Source organism: Eurosta solidaginis, chromosome 5, assembly GCF_040869045.1.
Source record: "Eurosta solidaginis isolate ZX-2024a chromosome 5, ASM4086904v1, whole genome shotgun sequence".
NCBI lineage: Eukaryota > Metazoa > Arthropoda > Insecta > Diptera > Tephritidae > Eurosta > Eurosta solidaginis.
This window is the reverse complement of record NC_090323.1, coordinates 252,657,275-252,682,702: the sequence shown is the minus strand read 5'-3', so window position 1 is coordinate 252,682,702 and position 25,428 is coordinate 252,657,275. Positions and strand designations below refer to the sequence as shown.

Here is a 25,428-nt window from a genome sequence, read left to right as displayed (position 1 = left end):
ATGAGAAATGCAAATCTATCTGAAACTTCCATGTACTTTCAATGTGAAGATTGTCGATGATTTCGAGGAAACCTTTTGTCCTAAAATCATCGCGAGGCCAAAATTCTACTTCTGGAGCATTTCTGTCATTAGGTTGTTTTTTTTTCTACGACGATTACGTTTTACGATTTCGGTATAACCTACACCAGGTAATAATTGTTTTGTTTTTTCCTCGAAATCATTCAACATGTCACGAAATTAAACTAAACTCTCTTCTAACGATCCGTACAAAAAAGCAGACGTTTTCAAATCTACTTTTTCACTTCGCAATGACTTACTCACTGAACGCATAGCAGTCAAAATAGAGTTGAACGCTTCTACACCCTCTGTTCCAAAAATAACCGAAATTTTCCAAAATAAAAACAACCAGTGTACGTTTTGAGATAATTCTTTATTCTTATCCAATATACTTTCCTTTCACATCGATACACTTCTTTGCACGCTCACACAATTTGTAAAATAAGTCAGAAATTTCCTTTTTAGGAACCTTGTCTACTTCGTCGGTCGTCGCCTTTTGAATGCGGTCAATTGAGTTTTATTTATTTGAGTAAAAATTATTTTCAATTCTGATTATATATTTCTTTCACTATCTAGAATTTTATGTTTGTTAGAAAATTTTAGAAGTCTTTTTCATTTTTCGGATTCCCCAGGCAACTGCGTATTCTACCTACTTGTTAATACGACTCTGTTAGTTAGGTTGGTCCTTAAAACGTACTTCAAGTGAAAGATTTTTTGCTTCAAATTTTGGTGAAAATTGGTTGAGGTTAAGGTGTATCTTCATAGGGTAATATGATCTTTGATCCCTGTGCTACTAGCCGTCTCCAATCGGAACGAAATTGATGGGTTAATTCTTTAACCGAAACTGGAAAAATAGTTCATTTGAATTCTGAGGGCCACTCTAGTATAAGCTTTCCAAAACAAGTTTTTTGAAATGGTGGTACGCAATATATACCAAAAAATGGTTAAATGGTCAATGTTGGAAGGTCATTGGAACTGGCTCCAAGTTTATTTAAAAAATGCTGAGTATTCATAACGCAAGACAAATGCCAACAGCTATGCTCCTGATTTTTATATTAACTATCCTGGTCTCATTCTGCATCTCTTTCTGTCACTCGCTGAAGGCAGCCAGATGCGTGACCCTATTAGACATCCTATCAAAATATGTCATAGCGCTATGAAACTCCTTCTTGAACATGCTGTCAATCAATTTGATTCATGATTGAAGATTTATAGGCTCTATGTATAAAACGATTCATTGGCTAAAAAATGTACATATTCCATAAGGTTGTAATTTTTACATTTATGAGTTCACCTGGATCGAGAATCATAATAAAATTTCCGATATATGGCGCTGAATTTAATATATCTTAAAAAGTTATTCTATAGATGCTATGCTAATGAATATATCCTGATTATGAAAGAGCATTAAAAATAGAAAGTGATAGAGATAGTTTATAGACTCGCACCCAACAACATTTGTAGTAAGATATCGATGCAATGAAAACTAGATGGCCAGCACCATCTAATATGGCGCTCTCAAACGGGGCCTAAATGTGAAATAGGAAAAACAATGTTGCTCCTATCGAATTCTAATGAAATTGTCTTTACGACAAACAGGATCAACCCGTCAGGTCCAAAATTTATATTTGTTATCTCTTTCTTTGATATTACCTTTTGAAAGGGCGAGGCTGGAAAATATCGTTTATTTCTATAACAAGGGTCACCCTATTGTTTATAGTCATTCAAATTTTACGGAAAGCTGTTAAATTTTTTCAAAGTTAAGCATTTGTAAGAGAAACGTAAATGAAGAGCGTATAAACTAGTAAGTTTTGCAGTTGGTTACTTGTAAATTTCTTGCCAAGTTTTTATAATTCGTGTTCATTTACTTACATTTTTATGATGCTCTTTGAAGGTAATATTTTCATAAAAATCCAGTAACTGTCTCATTGCAAGTATTAAATAGAACGGAACAAAGCTCATCTGATGACTTTAGATGTAGCGGCCCTCGAAACGATCTCATTGCATTAGAGGGGGAAGAGAGAGAGCCCAAAATGCTACAGATGCCGAGAGAGACAGATCTGAAGGTAGAGAGTTGGACGGGGTACCTAAAAATTATTACGGTATATGTAAGAGCGTGGTATCGCCCATGCTAATCACATCTGTCTTACTGAAATTCTTTGCGAGAATTCATTTTATATGACACTTATATGTAATACCAGCAGGAATTTTCAAACTACATAATGCTGGAAGTATATTCCAGATCAATCAAATTTGTGAAAATGAGCTTAGTCTCTCACACCTCCAGAAAAACGGTGATAATGTATAAGGAGACTTGGCAACAGATCCACAAATGTAATTTTCCTTCCTGAATATCTCGTAGAGTATTCGTGTTATAAGGTATATGAGTTTCGGGAGTGTCAGTGGATTAGAAGGGAGACGGACGAGTGGGATGGACGAGGCTCAAAAAATAGCAAACCAATTTTCATACAGGACAACATCTTAAAATTCGGTGAGTTATTGGTATGTAATAACCGTGTTATCGATATCTTAACGACGAGTTATCGATTTGCTACCCATGGAAAAATTATCGCCGATTTAAAGGTTATTTTTTATTTAACAGATACCGATAACAGTTCACCAAATCGGTAACATATCAGTAACAAGGCGATAAGAAACCGATAGCAAGCCGATAAAAAACCGACAAGTCGTCGAAAATTTTGTTATCAATAACAAGCAAAAAGGCTAGAAATTGTACGGAAAGGGCCCTACAATATTTTCTGATATGATTCCGAAAATTCCAAAAGAAGTTCCGAAACGGTTCCGAAATAACCTCGAGAATCCGATCTTGTCTAAACTACATATATCCGAATAAATTCCTACAGGTAAGGCTGAACTGGCCGGTCCGTGAGGACCACACATAAACTGAATGAGTCTGTAGTGTTACCAGAAGTTTGTTTAACGACCAAACCTAAAACCTTATGAAAACCCAGGATCTATGCTATAAGATAACTCCGTCCTCTTAAAAAATAATAGAAGCTTTCTAGGGGCTATGCCACTTGCTGCTTCGAGATCAGACAGCTGCATCTCTCCTAATAGCTGCAGTCTTAGACTAACGACAGAGTAGAAACGAGAAGCGTTGCTATAATATAAAGGTAGAAAGCTATGAAAATGATGATGCCATAGTGCCACAATCGTTTCAAGCTTGTAAAATATATGAAAATAAAAGTTTGCTTCTCGCCTGGCATAGCTTATAGCGATCACTCTGGCGTCAGCCTTAGCCTGACAAGTGCAGGGCACGAGCACCAAATTCGCTCAATCGTTTGTCCTCCAACCCACACTACATCTGATATCACTGGCCAAGCCATGTGACGCCAGAAGGCAGTGCCCAGTCAAAATATCCGTCATGGATCTACAGTTCTCTGTTTTTTTATTGATAGGAGTAACTTTGCTAGTCTAAAGTTGTAATACTTACACAAGATCTTCGAAACTTTACAGCCCAGCGCGTTTACAGCCTATCCCGTTTGATCGATCTCTTGTCGTCTTTTGATCTAGCCCAATCAAATTGGGATGTCTACAGAGCTAGCTTCTATGGATGCGCCCCTTTAAGCTAGTTCATCCGCTTTTTCATTCCCATCTATTCCCATATGCCCTGGGACTTAATATAGATGTATGCTTCTCCATATCCCGATTCTTTCCAAGAATTGGTAACACTGTAACACACTTTAAGATACTGTGCTATGCGAGATTATTGCCTAAATTACTGCTTGTCTGTCAATATAAAAGTTGGTGTCTGCAGTTTAAGCTATTTTCTTCCAGTGTTTCTACTGCTTTGGTTACGGCTACTATTTCCGCTTGGAGAACGCTACAGTAATCCCGCAGCTTGAATGATCTGTTTGTTTCCGGAGCACAGTGTATTAGCATTATAAATTTTTTTTTTTTTGATATTCGTGCATAGTTTTCCATATGTACTAGAGTACCCGGCCGACATTGTTTTGCCCGAAAATTGGTTTGCCCACATTAAAAAGCTGGGCCTCCTTTCTTCTCTCCACTCTCTATCCCATTGTTTTCATTCTCCTTCTTACTCTTGTTCATATTTTATTTTTCTTGCTTCCTCCTCTTCATATCTTTTAAGCGCACTTCTTCCAGGTTTATTTCGATTTTATACTCCCACTTTCTTTCCTTTCTGTCACCCTCTCTCTGCTTGTCTTTTTCTCCACCCTCTCTATCTCCTGGATGCCGTTTATCATAATCGTTTTGCAAATAATAACTAAGCATGTCAAGAAAGTAAGAAGAACAGGTAAAGGTGTCTAAGTTCGGCTGTAACCGAACATTATATACTCAGCGTGAGCTTCAATTGCAAATTTCATTTCAGATAAATTACTTTTCTACATAACACGTGGCACCGCCTGTTTAATAGAAAAAATGTCTCCCCATTTGCTCTTACAATAAAACTTGATAAGTGAAATATCATTGATTCAAATTTTTTGCTAAGTTATAGCTCATTATTCTAGTCTACTACCCTTTTAAACTTGTTTTATATTTAAGTTGCCGGGGTCTTTAACCGATCCCGTCCATTTTTACTAGAAATATTTTCTACTATAACAATTGTTTTTGTTTTTATCGGCCTATTGATAAATGATTCAAACATTGTGAATACATACAAGTGAAGAATCTTTCTATTCCTCCATTGCCATACCTACCTGTCAAATAATAGCTGACAGGGAGAACGGCTGTCGTGAATGGCTAGAGAATGGAAGAAAGGTTTGTTTTTTTGCTCGCGGTTATTAAATTGAAGTGCCATGAAGTTCCCATTTGTGTTTCAAATCAGCTTCTCTTTTAAATGTGTATGCAGAAAATCAGACTACATATTAAAATTAATTTCTAAAATCTAGATAATAGATTAAATGTGAGCAGCCAGTTAAGCAAACATGTTAAAATATGTAAATAATGCAATATATCAGTCGTCTGCAAAAATGTTTGAAAAACATTTTTGAACAAATAATAGTAAATAGTAATATAATATAGTAGTAGTAGTAATAGTAGTAAATAGTAAATAGTAAAATAGTAATCGAACAGCGATTTAACAGGTGATCGAGGCTGTTTACTATTGTGAACGTTTTTGTCAAACATTCGCCACTTGTATGAATTCACAATGGATTCAAGGTTCGATTCGAGCTCAAGGCCAGAACAATAATTTTTTTCTAATCATAATTATTGTTATTTTTTAATTTTTCTAAATTTGAAAAATTGTATTTTTGTTTTAGGAATAGTAAGTAGAAAAATTTTCAGACAAAAAAACAATTTTTCAAATTTAGAAAAATTTAAAAATAACAATAATTATAATTAGAAAAAAATTATTGTTCTGGCCTTGAGCTCGAATCGAACCTTGAATCATTTATCAATAGGCCTTGGGAATGCCAAACAAAGTAATCGACAATAAACAAATCCAGTATTATCAGTGATTTCCAACAGATGGCGCAACACTGAATAAATGTAGTTGGTAAGAAGGAATAGAAGTAGCAATTTGTCAGTCAAACAAACCACCGCTGTATAGCTAAATGGTTAGCGCAGCGTGCATAAAGCGTACTGATGATGAAGGCTTAGTACCCTTCGATATGGATCTATCTGCGTAGCTATGGCAGGTTGTCTGAAAAATTTTCTACTTACTATTCCTAAAACAAAAATACAATTTTCCAAATTTAGAAAAATTAAAAAAGAAACAATAATTATGATTAGAAAAAAATTATTGTTCTGGCCTTGAGCTCGAATCGAACCTTGAATCATTTTCTACTATAAGGAAAATTTGTGTACCTAATTTCATTACGATCCGTTAACTTTTCTTGGGGTTATGGCTCCCGAAACATAGAAAATTGCTTAGTCATAAAAGGGGCGGTGCCACGCCCATTTTTTTAAATTTTAAGTTTTTCCTATTTACTGTTATAAATCCACTGGGGAAATGAAATACCATTGTTATAAAAGTGGGCGTGGTCCTTAACCGATTTCGTTAATTTTTCTTCAAAGCATTCCATATAGGTAAGGCAACCTCTCTGCCGAATTTTGTTACGATAGGTTTAACGATTTTTTATTTATGATTAATAATATTTGTAAAATTGATTTTATCACAAGCGGGCGGTGCCACGCCCATTTAAAAAATTGTTTTTTCAAAATTTTATCAAGAGTCTCTATATTAGTCCACACGTCAAATTTCAACATTCTAGGTGTATTATTTACTAAATAATCAGATCTTTTGTGTTTTTCAAAATGTTATATATATAAAAAGTAGGCGTGATTATCATCCTATTTCGCTGATTTTCAATACCAATCTATTCTGGGTCCAAGTCAGCTCGTGTACCAAATTTGGTGAAGATATCTCCATATTTACTCAAGTTATCGTGTTAAAGGACGGACGGACGGACATGGCTCAATCAAATTTTTTTTCGACACTGATGATTTTGATATATGGAAGTCTATATCTATCTCGATTCCTTTATACCACGGTTGGTTGTACCGTTATCCAATCAAAGTTTTTTTTTAAATATATGTAATAATAACGTAAAAAAGCAAGAAAAATTAAAAATTAGAAAAATCCGTTGTGTGATAAGAAATTACTATGTAGATTAGTATTATATACTTCATTACAGTCAATACAAAAAAAAAGTTCCCCTCCCCCACATGGAACCGCGCATGCCTTAAACCACTTTCAATACACACACTAAGTTTCATCAAAGTGGGAGCAGTCGTTTAGGAGGAGTTCAATCACAAACACACAAACTGTAGAAAAATATATAAAAATGATTTGCGACTTTCACATTCATAATTCGTGGTGAGTTTTAGACTTTTTCTCTGTTAGTTTTATAAAAGAAAAATCAAATACAAAGAGTTCAACGGCAAATTAATTAAATTCTTTGAAAATAAACAAAATTTTGTTAATAAACCAAACTTTTTTTACGCAATGGCACAAAACGTAACTGAAACTCAGCATTAGATTTAAATATTCCCGATACTTATACAAACTTTGAACTCATTATGTTAAATTGGAACCAAAGCGAATGGCATAAAATAAAATAGAAAAATTCGAATAAAGTAAAATGTATAATCTAGTTACATATAACAAATTAGCTGGGATAGTCATACAGTTTGCTACTAAAGCTTAACATCAAATGTACTTGACTTAAGCAATATGCTGGAAACCTTGAGCAATACCTATGACGACTTAATAAGTCCTGCACCAACGAAGGAAGGTAATTAATGGAGTACTTTATTATGAATTTTCTATATCTTTTTTTATTATTATTGTTTATTAATTACATCACTTCCAGGTTATCACTATTTACCCTATCATGGCGCTTTATTACCTGTTATACTACTCGAGATTGCGTACGTGACTTTCGTATTTCGCATTGGACCATGGTTTATGAAGAGTCGTGAACCCTACAAACTGACAGCGGTTCTAAAGTATTACAATATCATACAAATTCTATTCAATGCGGTCATGGCGATCACGGTAAGCTTTTGAAATAATATGTCGGTAAAGTTGCATGTCTGATTCGAATAAAATTTGAGAATAGTGGTTGGTTAGTGTAAAAAAATTAAATTTTCGTGAACATTTTAATGCTCGCACTTTTAGCGTCATCCCGACAAAAAATTTAGCCGAAAGGGAAAGAATTGGTATAATTTTTTCACCCATAATGAGCGACTTTTTTTGATCTCTATCTAAGGTGATCAAAAGTGATAATCATATACATATAATTGCTGTTTTTATGTACGGATCCCTTTTTCGCTCTTATTTGTAATCCAAATCTATAAATAAAGTTTTGGTTGTAAAGATGGAGATTCGGGCTATTAGTGAGCTTTGGACAATTTTGGTAGTAGTACTTTTGTTGAGCTATATTTTATTAAAATAATTTGTTAACAATAAACGATTGTGATCACACAAAAATCTATTTGCACTATTGTGAATATTTGCTACCATACGCCAGATGGCCGCGCGAGCTGTAAGATTTAATTGATTGATAGCACAGCTGGTTTCTGTTGATAGGATACTTTTATATTGGGTGCGCAAGATGCGCACGGGCCCGGCTCGTTTCTATATATTCAATCTGGGCTTGCCATTCATTTCTCCGCTGTTTTTTGGTAAGCGATAACCATCCTTTTCATATCAACTTTTTGACGCAAGAGAACCTTCCTCATTTTCCGCTGTTATCGGCGTGTCCTTTTAGACTTTCGGACATTACTATATAAGGTCAAGACGACTAAGCTTTTGAATGCTATGAGCAAACGGAAAAAGCCTTTCAATCAATTTTTGCGTGGAACAAGATTACTGTATCTCGCTTAGCCAATAAAAAGCTGCGCAGGTTGTTATTCTATGCAGCCAAAATAATGCTAAAATTGGTTTCCTCATATAGCCATGCCGCACTAAAGACTTTGTTTGGACACGACAGAGTCGATCACTGAACGGAACTCTCAATGAGACGGGCCAGCACTGGACACAGGCATTTTGAAGTCAACTGTAAATTTGCTGTGCTATTGGAGCTATCTTCCTTGGTAAGGGTTATCACTGAAAACTTTTTGATAGATACGCACGCCGCTAAAATGCATCGTTTACGTGCCACTGTCCAGCGAAATGGGTCGAGACACGGTAGCTGGTACAACAGGAGTTCGAGACCGTTCATGGCATTGTAGTATACACATTCGGAAGAGCGAACAAAGTTGAAAGGGCTCGTATCTCTTTTTTTCCAAAAATATCCCGTTCAAGTATCTGTAAGTCCGCTCCCTTCTAGAGGACGATACCGATGGCCGGTTTGTTGGGGTTTTGGAGAATGCAAATCGCAACATCACTGCCGTATAGGAAATTCAATAAAATGGGCAAAGCAGGACAACAATAGAGCCTTGCAATATCCACCAGAAAGAAGGAAGCGAAAAACGTAGCAAAAGTACTGTGTTGGGAAAGAAACCTCTTTGCGTCCCACATCACGGTGATATTTATAACGTAACATTTATTTGCGCGTTCGAAAATTCTGTCAACCATTACCTGAAAAAAGTAGCGAAAGGTGTAAGTCTTGTTGTCTTTGTAGAAAGAATCGGCGCAAAACCGCCTTGGTACCCGACAGATGATGTTCTGTGTCACCCTGGTCCATATTTTGTTCGATATCTCGAAAACACCTTCACATATACAACTAAGGGCCACTCCCTTTTAAAACCCTCATTAATATGTACATTGAATTTGATACCCATATCGTACAAACACATTCTAGAGTCACCCCTGGTCCACCCTTATGACGATATCTCGAAAGGGCGTCCACCTATAGAACTAAGGCCCACTCCCTTTTAATATACTCATTAACACCATTCAGTTGATACCCATATCGTACAAACACATTCTAGAGTCACCCTAGATTCATTTTCCTATATGGCGATTTTCCCTTATTTTGTCTCCGAAGCTCTCAGCTCAGTATGTAATGTTCGGTTACACCCGAACTTAGCCTTGCTTACTTGTTTAACTCAATCTTTTTTAGTCTAGCAAAGTACAAATTATAGATCTCTGAAAACTCGCATTAAATTTTAACAATTTTCTTCCGAAGGCTATTACAATTGTTCTTCCACATAATAAACAAGTAAGGACGGTACTGTCTTCGGCTGTGCCTAAGACTTCATAGCTTTCATGAATGATGCTGAACAATAATCTTATCCCGTTCGTAATCTCCAAATAATCGGATGTATAAGATGAGAAATATATAGTGAACAGATGTACATACCTAAAGGATTTTTAAGATAAATATCAAAAAATGGCAAAAAACCCCCTTATCTGAATGATCGGTTGTATGGGATATATATTATATATAGCTCCGATCAAAGTGATTTTTTCAGGAAATCTTCTATGATATATTAGAATAAATATCACCAAGTTTAACGTTTTTATATTGGAAATTAAGGGAGAAATGGCTAAAAATCTTTCTATCTGAACGATCGGTTGTCTGGGATATATATTATATATAGCTCCGATCGAAATGGGCGCATCCCTTGAAGCTTGCTCCGTAGACGTCCCAATTAGATTGGGCGAGATTAAGCGAAGGCGAGAGGTGCACATGATCGACCAAGCAGAAAAGGCGTCGGTTCAAGCGCGGGGCTGTAAAGTGTCGAAGATTATGTGTAGGTCTTACAACCTTAGACTAACACAGTTGCTTCTATCATTAAAAAGAGAGGACTGTAGACTCATGACGGGTATTCTGACTGGACACTGCCTTCTGGCGTCACATGCCTTTAAATTAGGCTTGGTCAGTGATAGCAGGTGTAGGAAGTGCGGGTTGGAGGAGGAAATGATCGAGCACGTTCTGTGCTCGTGCCCTGCACTTGCCAGGCTAAGACTCCAGCTATTAGGAGTGATACAGCTGTCAGATCTAGAAGCAGCAAGTGGCTTAAGTCCTAGGAAGCTTCTAGTATTTGCCAAGAGGACGGAGTTATTTTATAACATAGGTCCTGGTTTTTGATAGGGTTTTTCAGTTTGGTCGTTAAAACAAACTTCTGGTAACACTACGGACTCAATCAGTCTATGTGAGGTCCTCATGGACCGGCCAGTTCAACCTACCTACCTCCGATCGAAATGATTTTTTCATGAAATCTTCTATGATATATTAAAATAAATATCACCAAGTTTAACGTTTTTATATTGGAAATTAAGGGAGAAATGGCCAAAAATCTTTCTATCTGAACGATCGCTTGTATGGGATATAACTATATATAGCTCCGATCAAAGTGATTTTTTCAGGATATCTTCTATGATATATTAGAATATATATCACCGAGTTTCACATTTATACTTTCTAAATTGCGGCAGGAATGACCAAAATCGTCTTATCTGAACGATCGGTTGTATGGGAGATATATGTTATAGTGGTCCGCTCATACCGGATCCGACAAATGTCTAATATAATACACCCTTGTGCCAAATTTCATTGAGATATCTCAAAATGTGAGGGACTAGTTTGCTTTCAAACAGACAGACGGAAGGACAGACGGACATGGCTATATCAACTCAGTTCGTCGCCCTGATCAATTCGGTGTACTTAATGGTGAGTCTATCTTCTATATTTCTCAACGTTTCAAACATCGGACCAAAGTTAATATACCATTTCATGTTCATGAAAGGTATACAAATGTTTCACACTTTGTTAGGAGGAAAATCAAAAACAGTCTTCGGAAAAGAATTGTCAAAAATGAATGCGAGTTTTGAGAGGCCTATAACTTGTATTTGTGAAAATAAAAATTCAGGGAAATCCAAATAAAAAATGCAAGGTTCGATTCGAGCTCAAAACCAGAACAATAATATTTCTGATTATTATTGTCAGAGTTGTTCAACCCCTATACACATGTAGTACTTTTGTTTTTGTTTTGCCCCGAATCATAGTCACAGATTCAAATTCACACTTTGAATATAAAAAAAAAATTCATAGCACTCTCATATGCCCTCACTTAAAATTTCGAATCATATGAAAATGCTTGAATTTCTTATGAAAGTGCCAAGAAAAAGCACTCCCGTATGAAGCTGAGGCACTTGTGTATTATAAAAAAATTTACACTAACAATTTGACAACTAAAAATTATTCAAAAACATTATAGCAATGAAAAAAAATGTGTAATCAAAATTGATTCATAAATAAAATTAAAAAAAGATAATTGACCGCGGAGCTATAATATGTATATGGGGCATATGAACAAAAAATGTAAGCAAAACTGTACCAAAACAAGAGGAGCCTATTCTAACTTGATAATGATATTAGTTAATTACCCTCATGGTAAGTCAGTAACAAGTGATACAAAATTCTGGTTCAGAACTAGACCTAGAGTGTCAAATAAGTATTAGTTCGTTAATACCTAGATTTTCAGTTATAAAGTCGACAAAAAATGCTACCAGCTTTAACCATCTGCGGCTACATATGAGTATGCCTCTTTCTCAACACTATTCCACCAGTACGTAACTATCAAAAATTACCAAAAAGAAATTTGCATATAGTTAGGAACTAGTGAAAAGCTAAAGCAGCGGGGACAATTTCCACCGCCTAGGACATCGCCATGTTAAATTCGCCAGTTGAAAACATGTAAAAGAGATAGATGGGGGAACTATTAGTGGTTCAGAATGCAGTAGAAATGCACTCATTTTGAACAGAGACTCTCCTTACGAGGTAGTTTCTGTGACTTTTTATTTCAATTCGGTATATTATTTTTCTTGGTTATGAGATATTTTTTGACTGGAAGTGGGGGGAACCGTTAAGTAAACATGCCTATCATTTACTTGTTAAACATTTGATTAAATTCAAATGGTATTTCAGCACCTCAGTAATGTCTGTTGCTAAAATATTGTAACGAATTTACTGCAAATCCTCTTATTTGCAACCTTCTGCTAAGTTCGAATCACTAAACTGTTGAATAAATAACTCCAATATTGAATAACGGAAAAATGGCCTTTATTAAAGTACTTCAGAATAAATAATACTGCTATTGCTGGCCAGATAGCGTCTTAATCACAACTGATTGATAGCTCAAATGAAACTGAATTTTCGCGCCGCTACTGTCGCCTTTTTATACTGTCCGATTTCCTCGTTGCATACTTCTAGGCTTTTCCATTCCAGAACTTACTAGTTAGTTATCAGCTACAAAATCACCAGCCACAACATTGTTTATTGCTTCTCATAATACTTGCACAAATTATTGCCCTCTCTTGTGAGCACCTTAGATAAGATATGTGCATGTGTTTGTGCATTGCTTCTCCGCTGCTGGTATGGACATGTGTGTAGACATAATGATTGAATTATTGATGTGCATTCAAATCACTGTTTAGCGTCGGCTTAGAGATGGCAATACCCCTTAGTGTTGCTAATATTCGTAACAATATATATGTGAATTTGAACACAAATTTAAAACAAACTACGCGAAGCCCTCTAATTAAGCATTTCAAAAGTTTTCAAATTCAATTTCCAATGCAACATTCGCGAAAATCTCTACATTCACTTTTAGTATGATTGCTTATATCCAAATCCGACGATATATGTATGTATATAGAATATGTTCCCACAAAACTTGAATCTAGAGGTCAATGTAATTTTTCGCTACTTTCAGAATTAAATTTATTGGCTCTTTTATTTTTGTGATATAAGTAACTATTGACGTAATATCTTAAGCAAATATTTTGTAGCATGAAACCAAATATTCAACTTTTTCCGACCTCAAACAATTAAAATTTTTCAAATATATTTTTTTAAATACAACAAAAGTTTCAGTGCACATACCATTTTGTATATGTATTGTGATTCGCACTTCCATATAAAAAATTTTGAGCAGGGGGTCCATTCCGGTTGAGCGTTATAGTGAAGTGAAAAAAAATGTATCACTTTGGTTATCACTTACTGTTTTAATTTTTTCACTTCACTGAGTTCGAAAATGCGATTCCTCTAACTGCTGTGATAACTGTTAGCCGAATAATATTTGAATTTACGATGAGTGAAGTTTTCTTTGCTGAATGATAAATTAAGACAGATTTCTATTGTTGGGTAAAACTAAATAAAAATACAAAAAAAATTAAGAAAAAACAAGTAAGGAAGGTTAAGTTCGGGTGTAACCGAACATTATATACTCAGTTGAGAGCTATGGTGAAAACATAAGGGAAAATAACCATGTAGGAAAATGAACCGAGGGAAACCCTGGAATGTGTTTGTATGACATGTGTATCAAATGAAAGGCATTAAAGAGTATTTTTTTGAGGGAGTGGGCCATAGTTCTATAGGTGGACGCCATTTAGGGATATCGCCATAAAGGTGGATCAGGGTTGACTCTAGAATTTCTTTGTACGATATGGGTATCAAATGAAAGGTGTTAATGAGTATTTTAAAAGTGAGTAATCCTTAGTTCCATAGGTGAACGCCGTTTCGAGATATCGCCATAAAGGTGGACGAGGAGTGACCCTAGAATTTGTTTGTACGATATGGGTATCAAATTAAAGGTATTAATGAGGGTTTTAAAAGGGAGTGGTGGTAGTTGTATAGGTGGTCGCCTTTTCGAGATATCGCCATAAAGGTGGACCAGGGGTGACTCTAGACTTTGTTTGTACGGTATGGGTATCAAATGAAAGGTGTTAATGAGTATTTTTAAAAGGGAGTGTGCCTTCGTTCTTTAGGTGGTCGTCTTTTCGAGATATCGCCATAAAGGTGGACCAACGGTGACTCTAGAATATGTTGTACGATAAGGGTATCAAATGAAAGGTGTTAATGAGCATTTTAAAAGGGCGTGGGGCTTATTTCTATAGGTGGACGCGTTTCCGAGATATCGCCATAAAGGTGGACCAGGGGTGACTCTAGAATGTGTTTGTACGATATTGGTATCAAATTAAAGGTATTAATGAGAGTTTTAAAAGGGAGTGGTGGTAGTTGTATATGTGAAATCGTTTTCCAGATATCGACCAAAATGTGGACCAGGGTGACCCAGAAGATCATCTGTTGGATACCGCTAATTTATTTATATATGTAATACCTGCCAAGATTTCAAGGGTGTTTTATTTCGCCCTGCAGAACTTTTTCATTTTCTTCTACTTAATATGGTAGGTGTCACAACCATTTTACAAAGTTTTTTCTAAAGTTATATTTCACATCAATAAACCAATCCAATTACCATGTTTCATCCCTTTTTTCGTATTTGGTATAGAATTATGGCATTTTTTTCATTTTTCGTAAATTTCGATATCGAAAAAGTGGGCGTGGTCATAGTCGGATTTCGTTCATTTTTTATACCAAGATAAGGTGAGTTCAGATAAGTACGTGAACTAAGTTCAGTAAAGATATGTCGATTTTTGCTCAAGTTATCGCGTTAACGGCTGCGGAAGGACAGACGGACGACTGTGTATAAAAACTGGGCGTGGCGTCAACCGATTTTCACACAGAAACAGTTAACGTCATAAAATCTATGCCCCTACCAAATTTCAAAAGGATTGGGAAATTTTTGTTCGACTTATGGCATTAAAAGTATCCTAGACAAACTAAATGAAAAAGGGCGGAGCCCCGCCCATTTTGAAATTTTCTTTATTTTTTGTATTTTGTTGCACCATATCATTACTAGAGTTGAATGTTGACATAATTTACTTATATACTGTAAAGATATTACATTTTTTGTTAAAATTTTACTTTAAAAAAAATTTTTTTTTTTTAAAGTGGGCGTGGTCCTTCTCCGATTTTGCTTATTTTTATTAAGCGTACATATAGTAATAGGAGTAACGTTCCTGCTAAATTTCATCATGATATCTTCAACGACTGCCAAATTACAGCTTGCAAAATTTTTAAATTACCTTCTTTTAAATGTGGGCGTTGCCACGCCCATTGTCCAAAATTTTACTAATTTTCTATTCTTCGTCATAAGTTCAACTCACCTACCAAGTTTCATTGCTTTATCTGTCTTTGGTAATGAATTATTGCACTTTTTCGGTTTTTCGAAATTTTAGATATCGAAAAAGTGGGTGTGGTTATGGTCCGATATCGTTCATTTTAAATGGCGATCTGTGATGAGTGCTCAGGAACCTACATACCAAATTTCATCAAGATACCTCAAAATTTACTCAAGTTATCGTGTTAACGGACGGACGGACGGACATGGCTCAATCAAATTTTTTTTCGATCCTGATGATTTTGATATATGGAAGTCTATATCTATCTCGATTCCTTTATACCTGTACAACCAGCCGTTATCCAATCAAACTTAATATACTCTGTGAGTTCTGCTCAACTGAGTATAACAAATGTCTGCCGCAGTGTTTCTTCTATATGCTTCTAGGAGAAAACGACAACGGCGCAGGTAAAGATGATAATGATCTAATTTTCACTGTTGAAAATAAAATCCGACAAGGACCTAAACTTCGCCAGCAACGTACACAATATTTGACGAGACACCTTTATTTTCTTGCTTTGTTTTGTAGGAAATATCCTCGCCTTTTGAGGCGAAATCTCCGAGGTTCAGAAAACCCTTTTACAAAAATAACTGAGGAGCACTTCAGAATAGAATAGCGCAGCGTGCCTAAAGCGTACTGATGATCAAAAATGTTCTATCTACTATTCCAAAAACAAAATACAACATTTCAATTATGCAAAAATCAAAAAAACAATAATAATCATAAAAATTATTGTTCTGGCCTTGTCCTCGAATCGAATCTTGAATAATGTAAACTTTTTTCGAACACGTTTTTGAGACTGATTTACATTTTTACAAGTTTTTTCTTATAATATAGAAAATAAAAGAGGAGAATTTAACTGACGAAATTTGATTAAAAAATTGCCACAGCTATTTTTCTGTGCGCTAGTCTAATACCTTTCATTATTGTTTATAAGCAGCCATATTTAATAATTCCAAACTTATCAACAACAATTCTTATTTTTACAGGCTTTTTACTTGTTCCTTTACAAACGAGTTGTACCGATTGGTTGCATGACTGTACTACCCTGGGAGCATCCACTCAAAAGTGTTGAAATATTTGCCGGTTTCGCTTATGTCATCAATAAGTTTCTTGATCTCTGTGATACGATATTTTTTGTATTACGTAAAAGTTATAAACAGGTGACATTTCTACATGTCTATCATCACATAATGATGACGTTTGTTTCATTTGTATATGTACGAACTCTTGGTCCTGGCGGCCATGCCGTGATGACGGGCATTATGAATGCTGTTGTACATGTGATTATGTATGGTTATTATTTTGTTAGTGCTACAGAACCAAATATGAAAAATTCACTTTGGTGGAAAAAATATATAACACAAATACAAATCATACAATTCATTTTGGCATTAATACACAACTTATGGCCTTTATTGGTGGATCGAAATTGTAGTGTACCAAAAATATTTTGTATTTTCTCTGTGATACAAGCAATATTAATGATTTATCTTTTTGGTAGTTTTTACAAAAAGAGTTATTTGGATGTTGAGAAGAAAAAAGTTGTTGATAAAAGTCAATAAAAAAGCGAATGCTGTAAAGAAGTTTCTATATGTTTTTACAAAAGAATGTATGTAATTTGTTTATTAATTATTTTATATGGTTAGTTTACGTAAGTATTCCAGAATATAACTAACAATATTGTCATGATTCATGAAAAAAGAGTCATAACTCAAAATAGTGCTTTCAAAAAAGATACGTAGATTAGTTCAAGGCGAATGTTACTGAGAAAATTATTTTGTGAGTTGTGACTCGTTATGGTTGAGCGTGCATTGTGTTAAACAATAAACTATTCTAAAGCCAACTGTAAATGCATTCTTCCATTTTATATACCTAACATTGACACGAGCCCCAAATGACTCATTTCAAAGCGTTTACATTGGCCTCATTGGCATCTGGCTTAACCTTCCCTGAAAGACTCGACAGCGAGGACACACACCAATCCATCGCAAGAAAAGTGATTGACGTAATTGATGCGATGAAATAAGTCATTTGGTAATGCGATTATTTTTTGGATGTGCGTCACATTTGGAATTTTTCGCCCAAAATTACGCATTTAGTGCAGTGTAAATATGATATTAGTGTTTGCACTCGACTTTTTCCTTAGAAAATCGCATTACCAATTGAAATTATCGCTTGGTTACATTCGTGCTAACAAATGTATTAGAAATTCACACTCGTGAGCCTTTTTACACTCAGCTGAGCAGAGCTCACAGAGTATATTAATTTTGTTCACATAACGGTACCACGTAACGGCATAAACTAATCGAGATAGATATAGATTTCTATATATCAAAATGATGTGGGCGAAAAAAGAAATTCATTTAGCCATGTCCATCCGTCCGTCCGTCTGTCCGTAAACACGATAACTTGATTAAATTTTGAAGCATCTTATTGAAATTTGGTATGCAAGTTCCTGGGCACTCATCTGAGATCGCTATTTGAAACGAACGAAATCAGACCATATGTGGCAACGCCCACTTTTAAAAGAAGGTAATTTAAAAGTTTTACAAGCTGTAATTTGGCAGTTGTTGAAGATATCATGATGAAATGTGGTAAGAACGTTACTTCTATTACTATATGTGTTCTAAATAAAAATTAGCAAAATCGGATGACGAACTCCGCCCTTTTTCATTTAATTTGTCTAGAATACTTTTAATGCCATAAGTCGAACAAAAGTTTACCAATCCTTGTGATATTTGGTAAGGGTATCGTTTCTATGACGATAACTGTTTTTTTGTGAAACTGGGCGAAATCGGTTGAAGCCACGCCCAGTTTTTATACACAGTCGACCGTTTGTCCTTCCGCTCGGCCATTAACACGATAACTTGAGCCAAAATCGATATAACTTTACTGAACTTAGTTCACGTACTTATCTGCACTCACTTTATCTTGGTATTAAAAATGGGCGAAATCCGACTATGACCACACCCACTTTTTCGACATCGAAATTTACGAAAAATGCAAAAAAAAAGCCTTAATTCTATACCAAATACGAAAAAGGGGACGAGACATGGTGATTGGATTGGTTTTTGTGACGAAAAATTTAACTTAAAAAAAACTTTGTAAACTCGGTGTGACGTAGAAGAAAATGAAAAAGTTCTGCATGGCGAAATCAAAAGCCCTTGTAATCATGGCAGGAATACTGTTCGTGGTATTAAAAAAAAAAATAAATGTAAGGCGCGATAACCTCCGAAGAGATCTAAGGCCGAGCTTCTCTTCCAATTTGCGTCGTGCTCCTCTTGATTTTTCCCTACAAATTGGCCGGACGGGACCTACATGTTTTATGCCGACTCCGAACGGCATCTGCAAGGCAGATGAGTTTTCACTGAGAGCTTTTCATGGCAGAAATACAATCGGAGCGCTTGCCAGACACTGCCGAGGGGCGACCACGCTTAGAAAAATTTTCTTCTAATTGAAAAATCTTATTTCTAAAATTTTGATGTTGCTTTGCCCGGGAGTTGAACCCAGGGCATACGGTGTGATAGGCGGAGCACGCTACCATCACACCACGGTGGTTCGTGGTATTACATATATAAATAAATTAGCGGCACTCGACAGATGATGTTCTGGGTCACCTTGGTCCACATTTTGGCCGATATCTCGAAAACGCCTTCACATATACAACTAAGGGCCACTCCCTTTTAGAACCATCATTGATACCTTTAATTTGATACCCATGTCATACAAATACATTCTAGGGTTACCCTAGGTTCATTTTCCTACATGGTGATTTTCCATTATTTGACAAAGGATGAAGGAAAACCGTTCCAAAAAACCTCACCCTTGGTCTACAGTTTGGACGATATTTCCCAAACGTATGTGATATGGAATTAAAAACCACATATGAACCATCTATGAAACCCTACGAAACCAATGCAGCTAAGCTCTCAGCTGAGTATGTAATGTTCGGTTACACCCGAACTTAGCCTTCCTTACTTATTTAATATGTGCATAAATAGTGTTCATATACATATAAGTTTGGTCAAATTAGCTGACCCCTAAAAAGAGCAAATAAAAAGTTTTCTAATTGAATCGTTTATTATTAAAAGTTTTTTGAAGTAATAACATTAGTTTTTTAGACTTTTCGTGCTGTTTAGTATACGGACTTGTGCCATTTTATTAATAATAAATAAGCCATTAAAATACAAAATTTACATTATAATATATTTATCATGTAATGAAGAAGAAGAGCAGAGTTGCATTGTACCAATATTAAAGATAAACGTAAAAAAATAACCCAATACTAGAATATAAGCAAACATTTCTCTATAGTAACTAAAAATAAGGTGTCCTAAATGCTACATATTCCAAAATTATCTCAGTTTACGTCTGTTAGAAAATTTTTTTTCAATATTCTTAAAGATTTTCGTAATGTGGACATTAGTACTGTTTGTTAATTTTGAACGATCAGCTGTTAGTTGTCTTGTTAAAGCTGGAGACATTGGTGCTTTATCGGTAACCGTATCGGTAACCTTATAACAGCTGATTCGACCAATCTTATGAGAATCAATGCAATCGATTATTGGTGCCGCTAAGATCGTAACCGTATCGTAGCCAACCAATTGGTTTTTGGTTTACCGTCGTAACGATAAACAGCTGATTACGTTAGTTACTCTATAGTCGTATCCCTAACGTAATCAGCTGTTTATCGTTACGACGGTAAACCAAAAACCAATTGGTTGGCTACGATACGGTTACGATCTTAGCGGCACCAATAATCGATTGCATTGATTCTCATAAGATTGGTCGAATCAGCTGTTATAAGGTTACCGATACGGTTACCGATAAAGCACCAATGTCTGCAGCTTAAGGTTGCAATCGTGTTTCGTGCAGGAATACTGTGGAACGCGTAGCCGGTTTTGCAAAAATGCGCGTTCTGCGCAAAAATATTGTGAATCCCGCCATCGATGTGCGATTGGTCCGGGTTACTGTTTTTTACAATAGTAATATTGGGTATTTCTGCTTTTGCATTATTAATACCGCTCCCGATATTTTTAAAAGTTTACCTCGATTTTGAATAGTAAACGAGCAGATAGATGTATAATCTGGCTTTTCAACGCATTTTATTTATAATAGCATTAAATCGATACGATACACTATTTTTTTGTTCTTATTTCAGTCTTTGAGGTCATATAAATTGAGCTATGCTACTTTCTAGCGACTATAGATGGTGAGTAAAATTTTAAACTGTCGATCGTTAAAATTTTTGAGCATACTGAGAATGGGATCCTATATATTTTTAAACGGGTTTATTTAGGTTGACTTGACAGGCTGCACGGCTGCACGGCCGTTGTGAACGAATTTTGTAATTAAAATTTAAGTAACTTCCCGATAAGCTACAAGCTTGAAACTTGGAATATTCAGAACCCGATGGCAATGCAATAATAAGGAAAAATTCGTCGCTAGATCGAGATATTCACAAAAATCGTATTTGTGGTCCGATTTGGCTCATATTTGGAACACATAATACATACAAGAATAGAAAGCGACCTATGAAAAATTAAATAAATAAAAAAAAATGTTTAAGTTAAACGGTTTTATTGAAAGCAATACTTACATTATGTAATAATAATACTAAAAGATAGAAAATAAAATAATTTAAAAAAAATTTTTTAGTTAAACGGTTTTATTGGTCTTACTTATGACTATCAATAGCAATTTTACGTGTCCAACGCTTTTATTTAATTGTCTGATCGACGCCCTAGATTGATGAGGAGTGTGATGCCTAGTACCTAGGACCTACCTAATTATTTTCTATCTTTTAGTATTATTACTACTTAATGTAAGTATTGCTTTCAATAAAACCGTTTAACTTAAATTTTTTTTTTAATTATTTTATTCATACCCCAAAATGATAATGGTGATCCACCACTTACTTTTTTTATTGTTATTATTTTTCTATGAAACAGCATTTAAATATTTAAATAAATAAATAACAATAAATTAAAAATACATAGAACACCCCGGGACTGAGAATAAGGGATGGAGAAGAATAAAAAAAAATAGGAAGAAGAAAAACGAGGGAAGCAGAAGGAGACTAAGACTAAGAATAGAGTTAGACGAAGATATAGAGATAAGGATAAGGATCATCGTTAGTTTTTCAAGATCCACTAGAAAAATGGAATCACTTCACAGGTATTGGTATGATGTTCTACAGGGTTATTTATTTGGAAGCGTGTTGTCAATGTGTTATCGGCTTGTTGTGAAACAGATACAAACTTCAACAGAAAAGCGATGACGCATCTGTAACCCGTCCTTCAACAAACCGATAAGAAACCCATTAGTGGCCGGTAACAGATTGATAAATCGGCGGGAATAATTCGCAATCAATAATCACTAATATTCTGTCAACCTTATTTTCGTTAGGTTGGGCCTAAGTTCCACGCCTTTCCTGCCTGGTTGATCTTGTGCAACTTTTGCCTCCTTTTTATTTTGCCCACTCTTATTGGGATTTCCATCGTATATGCTTTGCTAGGTTATTAGCTCTCTCTTATTCTACATCCAGTTACACTAAATACAATTTGAATACGCTTTCTTGGTTACTGCAATATACATTTTCGGTATGCCCCAAAAACTGCACAATTACCTTTAAGCTTTATGTGAGTCCAAACATGATGCACTCATTCAGTCTATGTGAGGTCCTCACGGACCAACCAGTTCAACCCTAAGCATATGTGAGCCCAGTAAAATGTAAATGTTTATGAATAGATTAATAAAATGTCTTTGTGCCAGCTAATTTATGAGCCGATTGCATTATTTTCAAAACTGAAACATTGTGGGGCATTTTCATACAGTTGCTAAAAATTTCCGAGTGTTTGCAAATCTTAAAATAAAATTTGGTGAGATTTTCAATACTACGCCCACGTACTCGATTTCCAAGGAAGTACTTGATATGGTAATCGACTAGGAAAATTCCTCGGTATTTGAGTATGTATTCGTAGTTAGTCGTATGGGACCAACACTATCCACACCAGGGTTTGGCGTTTACATCAAATTACTCTTCGTACATTTTTACTCCACATTTTCTCAAGGAGTTTTGAGAGGCTGTGTGACAGTAGCTTGACGTTTCGAAGCGTTGTTTATGAATACTACTTTTCCTGTTTAGATTATAGAGAAGTGGGAAAATAATTTAAGTAGGAATTAAATATTTTTTTTTTATTAATTTCTTATTAATTAAGTGATCAAGTTTTAATTAAACGGCATATTAATTTATTAATCTTCAATCCATAGAACTGATTATAATTGAAAAATGTCAGTACACTTACTTGAACATAAAGCAGGGCCGTGTGATGTTCGTAGACTCAAAATCATGATACAATAAAGAAAGTAGTTCCAAATTTTTTGACGTATTTGGGTATTTTTGAGGTTTCATAATGTTTGTTGTTTTGCAGAAGCGTTGCCATACCGTTACTGCTTAAGGCGAAATTGAGGTTTTCCGATCCTTTAGGATGAAAACATAATGATCATCTGAGACAATAATAATATGCTTTAGCACGATTTATGTGCATATATATCGATTGAGAATACAGTAAAACATGCAATTTTATTGAAAAATAGTGGATAATGACTCATACATTGGTTAATGACTCATATCTTAATGGCAGCTTGACTCCTCGACAGAAAAAAAAAATACGCGAAAAATCTTGTTGTTCTAGCATGGCCCTATTATAATGTCCCTACAGAGGATATTTCTCAAGACATGTTGAGAAAAAGTGTACCTCCAACATCTATGTCAATGCTAAAAGGGCACAGAAAGTGTAAAAGCGGCGCTGCCCCAAGGTGACCACTGGTACACCGGGCAAAAACACTCATAACTAGTGGCTAACCCGCAGATCTACAGGGTAATGTTCTCCCTAAAAATGGTTTAACAATTCCCTCCTAAAGCGTAGCGCTTAAATTATACAATAAATAAAAAAAAATAAAAAATGTGGACTTGTAGCCAATTTATCAAGATTTTTCGGTGTTTATAAGGACCTCCTTTGAGCAAGCAATTGACAAACGTGTATGTTTTGTCAAAATGTTCTGAGCAAACGTACGAACACTGAAGAAGGCTATATTCCCTTACTTTGCATACTTCGATGCAGGTTTCTTGCGCCGAAACAGTTTTCGGGAGCTCGAAAAAATTTTTAAAAACCTTGTTTTCTAGGCTAATATTTCGTATTAAAATATTTCCAAGGCATGGGGCTCATATTTTTTTTCTTTTATGACTAAATTACTTTCATAGTTATTTTAAATAAATTCGTTAATATGAAATTCATCAAAATTAGAAAAATTCTTAACATTTTTCAAACTGGTAGCTTGTTTTTGGTGAAATTGTCATTGTCCCCGCAAAAATCAAGTGGCTAACGTCACACTAAATGGAACTAGCTCCATCACACTGGAACCCGCTTTGAAAAAATCCAATTTTTTTTTGTGATTTCTATAACTACAAACGATGCAATTGATTGTAGTGAAATTCATTTTTTTTTTTTAGTTTTTATAGTTACTCCGAAAATAAAATACATTGTGCGGAAACCAAGCAATTTAAGCAAATTTGACTTTTTTCTTTTTGAAATATGTTTTAAATCGTGTGTCGTTTTTCATACGAAAAAAAATTTTTTTTGGTCAACTGGTTTCGGAGATATCGCTAACGCATCTCAAAACAAGTAAGGAAGGTTAAGTTCGGGTGTAACCGAACATTACATACTCAGTTGAGAGATATGGTGACAACATAAGGGAAAATAACCATGTAGGAAAATGAACCTAGGGTAACCCTGGAATGTGTTTGTATGACATTGGTATCAAATGGAAGGTATTAAAGAGTATTTTAAGAGGGAGTGGGCTATAGTTCTATAGGTGGACGCCATTTAGGGATATCGCCATAAAGGTGGGTCAGGGGTGACTCCAGAATTTGTTTGTACGATATGGGTATCAAATGAAAGGTGTTAATGAGTACTTTAAAAGGGAGTGGGCCTTAGTTCTATAGGTGGACGCCTTTTCGGGATATCGCCATAAAAGTGGGCCAGGGGTGATTCTAGAATGCGTTTGTACAATATGGGTATCAAACGAAAGGTGTTAATGAGTGTTTTAAAAGGGAGTGGGCCTTAGTTCTATGGGTGGACGCCTTTTCGAGATATCGCCATAAAAGTGGACCATGGCTGACTCTAGAATTTGTTTGTACGATATGGGTATCAAATGAAAGGTGTTAATGAGTATTTTAAAAGGGCGTGGGCCTTAGTTCTATAGGTGGACGCCTTTTCGAGATATCGCCATAAAGGTGGGCCAGGGGTGACTCTAGAATGCGTTTGTACAATATGGGTATCAAACGAAAGGTGTTAATGAGTGTTTTAAAAGGGAGTGGGCCTTAGTTCTATGGGTGGACGCCTTTTCGAGATATCGCCATAAAGGTGGACCAGGGGTGACTCTAGAATTTGTTTGTACGATATGGGTATCAAACGAAAGGTGTTAATGAGTATTTTAAAAGGGATTGGGCCTTAGTTCTATAGGTGGACGGCTTTTTGAGATATCGCCATAAAGGTGGACCAGGGGTGACTCTAGAATTTGTTTGTACGATATGGGTATCAAATGAAAGGTGTTAATGAGTATTTTAAAAGGGAGTGGGCCTTAGTTCTATAGGTGGACGCCTTTTCGGGATATCGTTATAAAGGTGGACCAGGGCTGACTCTAGAATGCGTTTGTACAATATGGGTATCAAACGAAAGGTGTTAATGAGTGTTTTAAAAGGGAGTGGGCCTTAGTTCTATGGATGGACGCCTTTTCGAGATATCGCCATAAAAGTGGACCATGGCTGACTCTAGAATTTGTTTGTACGATATGGGTATCAAATGAAAGGTGTTAATGAGTATTTTAAAAGGGCGTGGGCCTTAGTTCTATAGGTGGACGCCTTTTCGAGATATCGCCATAAAGGTGGACCAGGGGTG

At 35.5% G+C, this 25,428-nt stretch overlaps 1 protein-coding gene across 1 annotated transcript; it reads left to right on the top strand.

Annotated features, from left to right (window-relative positions):
- Window positions 1–6,822: 6,822 nt before the first annotated feature.
- LOC137234054 (very long chain fatty acid elongase F-like) lies at window positions 6,823–17,078 on the top strand. Its single transcript, XM_067757721.1, has 3 exons — window positions 6,823–7,280; window positions 7,359–7,543; window positions 16,453–17,078. Exons 1-3 carry the CDS (start codon window positions 7,220–7,222, stop codon window positions 17,026–17,028), a joined length of 822 nt encoding a protein of 273 aa, XP_067613822.1. The 5' UTR covers window positions 6,823–7,219; the 3' UTR covers window positions 17,029–17,078.
- The last annotated feature ends 8,350 nt before the right edge of the window (window positions 17,079–25,428 follow it).

Bases quoted from the DNA above. Each gene is read 5' to 3' on its own strand.
- LOC137234054 (XM_067757721.1), top strand. From the start codon at position 7,220: ATGCTGGAAACCTTGAGCAATACCTATGACGACTTAATAAGTCCTGCA. The intron at 7,281-7,358 runs GTAATTAATGGA...CATCACTTCCAG, and splicing joins TCCTGCACCAACGAAGGAAG to GTTATCACTATTTACCCTAT. The intron at 7,544-16,452 runs GTAAGCTTTTGA...TTATTTTTACAG, and splicing joins ATGCGGTCATGGCGATCACG to GCTTTTTACTTGTTCCTTTA.